Here is a 12,339-nt window from a genome sequence, read left to right as displayed (position 1 = left end):
TGAAACTCCAGTAGTCACGATATAGTTCTGCTAAATTTGTCATAACTAGTAAAATGTTTCTTGACAAATGGACTTGTCAACTTTAAGGAATTTTAACTCTATGAAGACAAAGGTCACCTTTATTGTTTCATATCACTGTCAGCATACAGACATAAGTGGCATGATTAATTAAGTGAATTTTGTTTCCTTTTTCATAATTTCATTTTGTCATTGCTTTCATCCATGCTTCAAACTGCTTTTCTCTCTCACATACTCTGCTTCACCAGCTAGTGTCTGTGAAAGCTGTCTGGAGCCTAGCATTGTATTTCCAGAGATAGGTGTTTTTTAAATCTGCTACATGTTAATTAACACATTGTCATGTATATCATAGAAAATACTTTGTAGAAAATGTTCTTGGCGGTAGCATTAGTCATATTTATAGTTACAGCTTTGATCACAGTTGTTGATAAAAAAAAAGTCAGGATGCTTTACACAGTGAAAATTAAGTACAGCACAAGCAGTTGGTTCTGAGAGGTTAGCTGCAGTGTTAAAAGTCCTAATCTGGCAATGCAAATGTACTTTTTCGATATACTGACTCAAAAATGAGGTAAACTGCTATAAATCAAAGGAGCTTTCAGAATATACGTTTCCATTTGTTTTTTTGTTTTTGGTAAAGGAATGGCTTGTCATTGCAAAATATTGTTAACCACTTTTGAATTCTCCTTAACTAAAAGTGGAACTATAGATTTTGAAATGCACTAAGTGGTTTGCCATTTTTCAGTTTTTCCTTTTTAGTAGACTGGAAACAATGTTATAGAAATTTTTTTCTGAATTAATTTACACTTTGTATTAAATATTCAATTTTGTATTTTGAAGGTCTTGTGTGTGCTAACATACCTGTCTTTGAAGTTAAAAAAATTGCTTTTTAGAATGAACTTCTAGGCATTTTCCTAAAACAACATTGGCTATTATTTACTTTGAAAATGTAGTAAAGTTTCCAGTGATTATTCTAAACATGCATGCCATTTCTACATAGTTTATTCCTTCATTTTTACAAATGAATCTTATGTAACAGTTCCACGTTGAACAAAAAAGTGTGTTAATTGAATTTTAATATACGTTATATTTTATCTTCTAGCCTCACAGAAAGAGCGCAATTGCTGAAGAATGTTTTTAAAAAAAGCACAGTCAACTTGTATCCTTCAGAGTCTATACAACAGAACTTACTCCGTAAGTGTCCATTGGAACTCCCAAAGCACTGATGCAGTTTTAGAAATGGACACACACATGTTCTTTGTATGTATGTATGTCATGTAGGACACACTGAATCATTGAATTCTTGGCATTCCTAGCTGTCTGGACTTAACCATAGCATCTTAACCAGTTTTTCTCTAAGCCAACCAGCCTGTATGTTTCCCTACTTAATGCGATCAGTAAACTTGGCTGGTGCCATTTCTTCAGTTAACTTACTGTACCTTCTCACCCATAACCAGCCTTAGACATAGGCCAACTAGGCGGTTGCCTAGGATGCCACTCTAGCAGGGCGCTTTTCCAGTAATCTGGATAGTGTAGGTAGACCAGGATGAGAGCACAGGGGACGCTCTGGAGACCTTTTGCCTAGGGCACCACTTGATCAAAGGCCGGTCCTGTTCTCACCCCACTTTCTGTGAAAAAAATTTTTTTATTTCTTTTACACCATCTGACTTTCACTGCCCCACATAAATCTACAGTAGTTTTATCTTTCAGATAAAGAACTGATCTTTAGGAGATAGTCCCTGTAGCAGTAAGTGATAATATCTGAAGTACTCTTAGCTGCATCATATTTTATTTATTTATTTATTTTGCTTTTGTTTACTGGGAGTCCGACTGGGCATGAGTCCCATTTTCAGCAGAGGCTCGGGGAGAAAAGTTCCACAATGATTAGTACAGAAAGAAAATGCATTACACAATACACAAGCTGTTATAATACAGTACAGAAGACAGTTAGGAGCTGTTACAATGTACTGATGTACAACTATAACATAAACATGTTATAATTATACAATGTAAAATAACATTATGTGAGAAATACACAAAACAGTTGGATGGCATTACAGTCAGTTATTTGGATACATTCCTACAATGATTAAAATAGTACACTACGAGATATTTGAGTCTAGAGGGGTCCTGGTTAAAGGCTTGCACAGAGGGTTAACATGAAGTTATCCAGGGTCAGAACAACTGGATATCCAGGACTTGTTTAAATGGGTCCTTTGGAGTTTTTTGAAGGTCTCTAATCAGTATTTCCATAACCGTATGATTTTCCTTACATAGACTAGCATTGGTCTAATGGTAGCATTATGGTAATGCCTGGTAGCATAGGAAGGACTTCCATTGAAGCAATGTTAGCATGTGCCTACATCATCACCACTTTGAAACTTTAGGACGCTTGGCTGAGCTTTCAGTTTATGAATGTGCTGTCTGTCATAAGGCTTACAGTTCATGGCTGTTTTTGAAGAGAAACATAATATCTGTCAGTGTTGTCAGAGCAATATCTAGCTATTTGTTCACCCTGTGACATTCACCCATTTTGGCATCCCACCAAAAAAAAAAAAATAAAAACTGTTCTACTCAATATACAATGAAGAGCTATTGAGAACAGCCCTCTAACAGACAGCTTTGCTAAGAAGGCTTTTACCTCATCACACCTGTCCTTAAAGGCTAGTTATTATGTGGCTCTTATGGCTTAATAATGGAGTTTTATTATGAAAAAAATTCAGGGCAATATGTAGTCTGTTTCAAATTGTGACACGTGGGCAAATTATTAAGGGCAAACCTGTACAGCAAATAAGATGGGTCTTGTTTGTTTAACTAAACTCTTATTTAAAGCCTGACCTACCTACTTCATGTTCTTGCTGCCCAGTCTCAGTGTTGTACATTTTTGAAAAAATAGACAAGAATAAAACATTTTAGAGGAGCATGCTCCCTTTGATGGGAACTCTGCCCTGACTTCTCCATAAATCTATTTATGCTACCCCCACGGTTGCATTGACTCATATAATTAATTATTCCCTTTTCTCTCTTGAGTCTCTTCAGTCTTGAAGCAAGTAATGCTAAGGATGAAGATTTGAGGGCACAGCCTCCACATTGCAGGTAAAAGGGGGGGGGGGGTAAGACCATCCATGGTAGATTGGGAGCGTAAAGTATAGTATTGATGTAACCAAGTAGACCCAATAAGATTGGAGCGCATAGTGTGAAACACACCTATGATTGTGTGGGTGTTTCAGTGATTGCTGTGGCCACTGCTGTAACTGTACATAGGTGTGTATAGCTCAGGACACTGGCATATTCAGAGGACATGGAAGCAGACTTTCTACATGTTTCTTTTTCTGCAGAATAATCAGGTATGACCCTGCCTTTATTGCAAGAGTTACACGTACTACAGACAGTGAAACGGTAAACATGGAGAATATAAGAACACACTTGCCGTTGTATGATGATGGTATGTGTTAATGTTATATGTCTAAAGTAATCACTAGTGCTTTATTTTTCCTGTCCTTTTCCATTGCATATAAATTCACCTGACTGTACACCTAAATAAAAGAAGGGGAATATGTTTGAAGGAAATGTCATTCTTCACAAGAGACTGCATTTTCTGTACTTCTCTATTGTATTGATAAGCAATGCTGCTCACTGAGCTAGGTAGCTTTCTTGTGTAATATCATATCTGATGTCATTTTCATTCTTCCTCGACCTGTGGGTTTCAGATCCAACCTTGGACCCGACTTGGCCACTTATAAAAGCTTAGGCTGTGAAGCTAATGCTACTCCCCTACCCATAATGTTTCACTCCCCCCTGGTTACCTCAGATCTAATTTGCTGCTCTTAGGAGAAGCATTGCGGTCCATCATCTCGAGCTGTGGTGAGAGAGAAAAAGTTTTGTCTTTAGCCATAAGCTAAGAGTTTTTTTTTTTCCTTTCTTGGTGTAGCCTACTTTTTCTGTACCTTACCCTCTGACTCTATGTTAGATATCTAATTAAAAAAAAAAAAAAAAAAAAGCACTAGTTTAGTTTAGCTTGTCTTGTTGTGTCTGCTGGTACACTCTTAGTGGGAATTGCTGTCTTTTTTCTCCATTTCCTGCTTTTCTCTCTCAACTTTTTTGACATGTCTGAGAAGCCTTTAGGTTGCAAAAAATAAACTTCCTGTGGGCATAAGATTCCCTTATCTGATGATATATTGCCTTGGCCCTGCTCACCACGAAGCCTTCTGTACCATTTGTGAAGGTTTCCATCATAGAGCACTGGACGACAGAAGGAACAAGCTTATTTTGAAGGGGATTTTATCCCCTTCAGCCGTGTTGGCTGATTCTTCTTCTTCATGGGCTCAATCCTCTTCAAAAAAGCACTGAGAAGACAGGGAATGCAGAAAACATTGCCCGGGGAAGTCTTCTTCTTCGTCTTCCGATGAGCCCATCTGAGGCTTCAGGTCCCAGAGCTTCAGATCTGAATAAGTCTATAAAGTCCTCTCCTCGGCCCTGAGCTCCACTGCCATCAGAGCTCCCTCCTCCTACCACAGGTTCACCTTGTATAGAGATCCTAGGATCATGTCCATGCCTCTTTCCAGAGCATCTCAGTCTTTCAGAATCTGAGGTGGACAGATTGATGCGGCAGTTCCTTCAGATGAAGATACACATGGGGGTCCTATTAGACCCGTCCCCTACTAGGACCATGGGCAGCCAGTCACCCTTTAGACCTTTAGCTCCTTCTCCAGTTTGACCTGCTACTTCAGAGCCCTCAAATCCAAATGCCTCTTAGAGGGGAGGAGTCAGAGCCGATAGTGGATCTCACTTCAACCCTGGCACCTTCCTTGACTTGCTTGGTTCCGACTGTGTTGCAGCAGAGCGGCTCACGGAGCCAAAGCCTCAACATTGGCACTGAGGGATTGACCTCAACTCTGAAGTTTTTGGAGCAGTTGCTTCCCTCAGAGCATTGGCATTCAACAGCTGGGCCCTGGCTTTCATCTCAGAATGGAGGGCTGGGGGAATTCGGGCATCCTCTGTCCTGGTGGTCTTCAGCTTCTCCAGCACATTCTGCTTTCGAGTTGGTGGAGAAGGGTCTTCTTCATCCCCAGGAGATCTTCGGCTCCCACCCTTTCAGATCCACTTCTCACTCCTTTAGAGACTGTGTCTGAGACCTCACCACTACCCCACATGGGACAATCGACCCAGCAAAGCCTACATGTACTTCCACATTTGGAACCCCAGATCTTTCCTGACATCTCCCCAGAGCACCCCACTGAGGGCATTCCTCAGAAGAGATGGTGCAAAAGGAGGCACCTGGATTCCCCAGAGAAATCTGTCACCGAAGACACCAATTTCAAAGAAGGGGAAGGATCCCCGGATCTCCACCTGTGAGGATATCTCTTTTGGAGACATCTTGGAAATCCTGCACCAAAGAGGTGGATGGTCTTCCCAAAACCTGACCCTGGAGGAATCGGTGTTCTTGGAGGCTTTTCAGTCTGGCCCATCTACATCTTGGGTGTCCACCCTGCTGATGCTGTTGCTGATCTGGTATCAAACAGGGCTTGGAGGGATCCGGACACAGTCGAACCTATACCCAAGCATGCAGAAAAATCTTCAGTGCTCCCCCTGACCAACCTCACTGGACTAAAGGAATCCTAGTAGATGCCATGGTTGTTGTGGCAGCCACCAAGAAGGAGCTGCCCCAGGAAAGCTCCATTGCCCATGTCCCTAATAGGGAGTCTAGAGCTATGGACAGATTTGTTAAGAGAGTTTACAGCTCCTCTACCTTCACTCTTTGAGCTTTAAACTACCTTTCCCATTTTACTAGGCTACAGAGGGATTCAATCAAAGAACTCTCTAGCTCATTCCCAGAGTCCATGTCTGATGAAGAAAGCAAATGCTTCTCCTCCAGATTGGCCACTGTACAGTCAATTTCCAATGCACCCATGAGATTAATCTCCCATGTGGCAGAAAGTACCTCAAGGGCCGCCGGTTTGGCATTGCCATTAGGCATCATGCCTAGATCTGGCTGTGTGACTTCGCAGAACCTTTCAAGGCATCTTTCTTCAGTGCCACTTTTAATGGATCATTTTTGTTTGGGCACACTGTTAGACATTCTCCCGTAGCGAGAAAGATGGAAAAACCCTGTCTGTTATTGGATTGTTTTCAAAACCCAAAGATCCTTCTCCAGGAATCAGCGAGGGGACTGTGGTTCAACAAATCTCAGGGTCTTTTTCAGGTGTCAGTGGGAGAATACTTCCCCAGAGGCAGAGGGGGAAACGGTCACAATTGTAGATGCCGCCCACATGGCAGAAGGGGTCCACAAAATCAAGGTTCTTGGGATTGTTTCTCAGACAGGCCCTTTCAGTGCTTCTGAGTGATTGCCCGGCTGTCCTTCTCTGGAGGCAGTCGGCGGGCACTTATCCTTGCACCCAGATGCCTGACTAGCTATCACAAATGATCGGTGGGTGCAGAAAGATCGTATCCAGATGATACTTAATTCCCTTTTCAAAATTCTCCAAACCAAAGACATCTCTACGGATGTTCCACCCTGTCAGAGAGAGGCAGCAGAGTTGGAGATCTCAAAGCTGCTACAAAAAAAGAGTCATCCAGAAGGTTCCTCCAGATCAGATCAGGCATATTCCTTTTAGTACCAAAAAAGGCAGGAGACCTCAGGCCCATCTTGGATCTGAGATCTCTGAACAAGTCAGTAAAAACTACAAAGTTCAGGATGGTCACAATCCAGTCCGTTCTACCTCTTCTGAAAATGGACAGTGGGATGTTCTCAGTGGACCTGAAGGATATGTACTACCACATCAAGATAGACAGGCACTTCAGAATGTACCTATGCTTCAGGCTGGGAGCCAGTCATTACCAGTTCAGAGTGCTTCCCTTTGGTCTCACCACAGCCCCCAGTATGTTCAGCAAATGCATAGCGGTAGTCACAGCTCATCTCAGATGGCAAGGATTCCATGTTTTTCCATACCTATATGACTGGCTCCTAACTGCTTCAACCAGACATCTACTCATCCAAGCCAGGGACTACCTGTTACAGTTCGCTCCTACCTTGGGCATAACAATCAACATAAAAAAGTCCCAGCTTCAACCCTTTCAGAGCATCAATTTCATAGGGGCTCATTTAGATATGACCAAGACCTTGGCATTCCTTACTCCGGATAGGATTTCAAATCTAAAACTACTTGTCAGACAGATTGTGGCACTCCCAGTTCTTCAGGGCTCTGGGTTCCATGGCTGCCACTGTACCTCTGTTACCAACAGCACACCTACACATGAGAATTCTGCAATGGACCTTAGCAGTCAACTGGTCACTTCTTCAACAACCCCTCAGCTATCCAGTCAAACTGTCATGAGTGTGCAAGGATTCTCCACTTTGGTGTCTTTACTCCCTGGAAGTTCTTCAATGATTCCCCTTTGTTCTTCCTCCCCAAACGCCATGTTGACAACGGATGCCTCCCAGGTGGGGTGGGGGGGACATTTCCTGGGTCGGATGGTCCAAGGCACGTGGGTGTCACAGGAGACCAACCTGCATATCAGTGTCCTGGAGATGACAGTGGTCCTTTTAGCTTTGCAGGCACTTTACAGCTTCCTTCCACCAGGGACTATTGGGATATAAATGGACAATATGTTGGTAGTTTGGTACATCAATAAACAAGGAGGAACCAAATCCAATCCCTGTGCCGATAAGCAATGAGAGGATGACAGTGGGCAATCTCTACCAATTACTTTCTGATTGCAGTGCACATTCCGGGGGAATGCAACATTCTAGCAGACTGGCTCAGCAGAGTATTAGTGATGCCTCACAAGTGGTCTCTGAATCAGTCAGTGGCGAACATGATCTTCCACAAATGGGGTCAACCTTGCTGCAGTCTCTTTGCATCTCCCACCAACAAGTGCAGCAGGTTCTTCGCCTTAATCCCCCCTCAGGGACAGTCACCCAGGGATGTTCTGGTCCATGCGTGGCCTCCTGGATTACATTATGCCTTTCCTCCTCTCCTCTTAATCCTGAAGTTTCTTCAGAAAGCTTCCAGGTTGAAGAGCCAAGTGATCCTCATTGCCCCCCTATTGGCCTTGGCAAATCTGGTTACCTTCCTTTGGTTCATCTGATTTGCCCTCTATGGATGCTCAAACCTCATCCAGATCTACTATCCCAATCATCAGGGAAAATTTATCCCAATCGCCCTGGTCTGAAACTAACCTCATAGATGTTATGTGGTCCTATCTCGCCTACATTCTTTACTCACGGGTTCGGAGCCGACTCGGCCAACTTATTTCTCTAGCACAAAGTCTCTAATTGGCTGGGCTAACCCGGTATCCCAAGATGCACCTCGCCCTAGCCCCAGATCTTGTTTGCTGCTCATAGAGTTAGGACGTGGTCTCGCTTGACTGTGGCTAAGTACCCTTTTTCAAAACTTTTCATAAGTCTTTAGCAGTCTCTTTCTCATAAAAAGCTATTTTAATAGCTAGTTTTTCATTGTGAGTGTACTGTGTAAGCGAGTAGTGTTTTTTTTGTGGTATCCCTCTGTTTTGGCAGGCTAGGCCCGTTTAAATTAGAGGACCTAGTCCTCTCCTGTGTTGTTTTTGTGTAAACTTGTGTTTTCTTTGGTTGGTAGTTAGATTTCCTTGCTGCACCAAAGAAATGTTTAAATTAGTTTCCTTGCTTGTTCGTAGTTTGGTTTTTTCCCGCCTTCCTCTTGTGTCTGTCATTGTCGGTTGAGTGGGTGCTGTGAGCTACTATGTCTAAAGAGCAGAAAGAGCATAAACCCTCTGGGTTTAAAAAAATGCTCAAAATGAGGCTACAAGATATCCATTACAGAGGGGCATTCTATCTGCGTTTATTGTCTTGGTGCTATTCACCTGCAAGAGTCCTGCAGTTTTTGCCACACTTTCAGCCTGAGGGTACTGGAGGAAAGAAAAAATAAGTTGATTTTGAAGGGCCTGGTTAAGCCTTCTTTTGAGGAGACTCTTCTTTAGTACTAAGTCTAAGACTTCCAAGGCCAAGAAAAGATCTCCGACTCCATCTGTCTCATCGGAGCCCCCGGAGAAGGTTTCGAAAGTGGATACTGCCTCCTCGGCTCCCTTGTCCTCGGGGCCGCAGGAGGTATCTGTTGTACTGGAGTTGACCTCGGCCCTGATATTATTGGAGCCGGTCACCCAGTGTTAGGCCTGAGTCTCCAGGTAGGAGATCCCAATCTCCTTCTATTTCCTCCAAATCCTCTAGGCTGTCTGATTTGGATGTGGATAGGGTGGTCCAGAGGCTCCTGAAGTAACCGGTGTTAGCAAAATTGTTCTCGGCTCTGACCCATTCGGCTCCGGAGCCAGTCCCTATTCTTGTACCAATGATTGCTCCTCCCAGCACCCCTGTGTCATCGGAGCTGGAGTGCTCCACGCCGAGTGATGTTCTCGTGTCGGCTCCGATACCCCTTGCGAGTTTATCGGAGCCGACGTCGGCTCCAACCATGTCGGTTCCGTCCTCTGGTTTCGGTACTCGGGTTTCCTCGGTCGGACCCGAGGGGGATACCTCAGGACTCTTGTCGGTTCCGAGCCTCCGTCTCGGTGCATCGGCTCGGGGAACCCCGACTCCGGTTGTGGTCTCGGAGACGGGTCGGTCCTCGGATTCAGGGGGACCTGCCTTCGAGGCCATAAGGAGCGCACTGGCCAGATCGTCAGTTACATCACCCGGATTGGTCACTCCTTCCCCCTACACCCCGGCTAGAGCCTCTGATGCCCCCCTAGCTGTGGATGGCGGAGCCCGAAGGTCTGAGGATACCCCCATGAGCGGGCCCCAACTTTCTGAGGGCCCCTCAGTGTCAGTGCCTGAGGAGCCCCCTAGAAAGAAGTTGTGCAAGAGGAAGCACATAGACTCCCAGGACGAGTCCCTCACTTCTGATACTGACCTCGAGGAGTCAGAGGGGTCCCCTAAGTCGTCCTCCGATGATGTCTCTTTCTCCAACATCCTGGAGATCTTGAGGCAGAGAGGCGACTGGCCGTCCAAGACCCCGTCTGAGGAGGAGTCGGTATTCCTCAAGGCCTTCGGAGCTCAACCCTCCGCCTCCTGGGTGTCTCCACCCTTCGATGAACTCCTAGATTTGATTTGTCGAAGGGTGTGGGAGACCCCTGATTCCATGGAACCAGTGCCCAGATGTCCAAATAAGTTTCTTTCTGCTCCCCCGGGGAAAGAGTTCCTGACCAAAGGGGTTTCTGTAGATGCCTTGGTGGTGGCAGCAGCCACTCAGCAGGAAGTTGCAGAGGCTTCTTCTTCCATCCATCCTCCTAACAAGGAGTCCAGGAGTATGGACCAGTACAGGAAGCGTACCCTGTCTTCAGCAACCTTTACCTTGCGGTCGCTGAATTATCTTTGTCATTTTACTCGGCTCCAAAGAGATCTCCTTAAGGAGCTAGGAGACACTCTGACGGGTAACATGCCTGAGGTGGTAGCGCAGACTGTTAACACCCAGTTGTCTACCCTTGGTACCATTGTCAACTCGTCCATGAGGCTCATATCTTGTGCAGCTGAAGGGGCGAGTAAGGCAGCTAGCTCAGGTGTAGCTCTCAGAAGGCAAGCCTGGATGCGCCTGTGTCATTTCGCGGAGGCCTTTAAGTCTTCCTTCACTGACGCCCCCTTTGATGGGTCCTCACTCTTCGGGACCAAAGTGAAAGACACCCTCACCAGATGCGAACAGGAGGGGGGAAGACCCTATCTGCCATAGGGGCCCGTGTCTCTCTTCCTTCTAGGCCTTAACCCAAGGCTCAGAGAGGAGGGAAAATGTGGTTCAAGAAGTCACAGAAGTCTTTCCCTGCCGCTCAAGGTGAGTCCCCCTCCAGAGGCAGAGGAGGGGGAAATTATTCTGGAAGACACCGTCCTAGAGCCAGAGGAGGCCCCTGCAGCTCGGGAGACCGCAATTCCTTTTGCGGGTCTTCCTTTCAGCATTCCTGAGGCATTGCCCGACTGTGCTGTTCCGAAGCCAGTCCAGGGCCGAATTTCGTTGCATCTGGAAGCCTGGGAAAGCATCACCCAGGATCGTTGGGTGCTTCAAATAGTTACCGGAGGTTACACTATCCCCTTTTTATCAACACCCCTCCGCTCCACCCAGTCAAGCGGGATCAAGCAGCACAGAGTTTCAAAGCTGCTAGAAAAAAAGTCAAATCACCAGTCCCCCCTCAGACCATCAGAGATCAGAACTTACTTCAACTCTCTTTTGGTGCAAGAAAGGGGGAAGGGGACCATTCTTCTGGATCTCAGCCATTTGACTCACTCGTTCGTTCTCTCCAAAAGTTGAAATGGTCACTCTTCAGTCCATTTTTTCCTTGCTGGAAAAAGGAGTATGAATGTGCTCCATCGATCTCAAGGATGCCTACTACCACATCAAGATGGACAAGGCATCCAGGAGTCACTTAGCTTCCAGCTGGGAGCCAGTCACTTCCAGTTTCGTGCCCTGCCCTTTGGTCTCACCACAGCCCCCAGGGTGTTTATCAAGTGTTTGGCAGTGGTGACGGCTCACCTGAGACATCAGGGATTCCAGGTGTTTCCATATCTGGACGACTGGCTTCTCACCGCCCCCACCAGGCATCTCCTCATTCAAGCCAGGGAGGCTACCATTATACTTTGTCAACAACTAGGAATTACCTTGAACTGGGAACAGTCTGCCTTGCTGCCCTCACAGCGTGTTGTTTTTATAGGTGCAGAGCTAGACTCTATTCAAATGCGGGCCTTTCTGCCACAAGAGAGGATAAGAGTGCTGCAGTCTCAGATTCATGCATTGTTGCCCCTCAAGAGAGTTCAGGCCAGGTTAGTTCTCCAGCTCCTGGGATCCATGGCTGCCACCATCATGCTGGTGCCTCTAGCCAGGTTACACATGTGGATCCTACAGTGGCTCCTTTCGGCCCAATGGTCCTTTCAGAAACTTCCTCTTTCCCACTTGATACTATTCACGGCACGGTGCAAACAGGACCTCCGCTGGTGACTATGTTCCACCAATCTGGACAAGGGGAGGAGCTTGATTTCTATGTCTCCAGTGGCCACGGTGACCACGGACGACTCCCAGATGGAGTGTGGGGGGGGGCATTATCTTGGCAGGACGGTCCAAGGCACGTGGCAAGATCACGAGGTACACCTGTACATCAATGTTCTAGAGATGAGAGCGATGTTACTAGCATTGCGGGCACTCCAAAGCTCTCTTCCTCTGGGAACAATTGCAGTTCACTCGGACAGCATGTCCGTGGTGTAGTACCTGAACAAGCAGGGGGGAACCAAGTCTAACCCCTCTGCAGAGAGGCCATGCGAGTGTGGCATTGGGCAGTGTCTTCCCAACGGTTTTTAGTGGCAATGCACATTCCGGGAAA

The 12,339-nt window shown here is 45.8% G+C and overlaps 1 protein-coding gene across 3 annotated transcripts in view; it reads left to right on the top strand.

Annotated features, from left to right (window-relative positions):
* ATP8A1 (ATPase phospholipid transporting 8A1) overlaps positions 1-12,339 on the top strand; it is a 3,191,789-nt gene that overhangs the window by 3,120,478 nt on the left and 58,972 nt on the right. For all 3 annotated transcript variants that reach the window (XM_044061519.1, XM_044061518.1, XM_044061517.1), the window contains one exon: positions 1,118-1,209. In XM_044061519.1, coding sequence (XP_043917454.1) covers positions 1,118-1,209 — 92 coding nt within the window. The remainder of the gene's footprint in view (positions 1-1,117; positions 1,210-12,339) is intronic.

This window comes from Protopterus annectens, chromosome 2.part0 (assembly GCF_019279795.1).
Source record: "Protopterus annectens isolate FY-2018-M chromosome 2.part0, PAN1.0, whole genome shotgun sequence".
NCBI classification, from domain to species: Eukaryota; Metazoa; Chordata; order Ceratodontiformes; family Protopteridae; genus Protopterus; species Protopterus annectens.
This window is presented reverse-complemented; position numbering and strand designations above follow the sequence as displayed.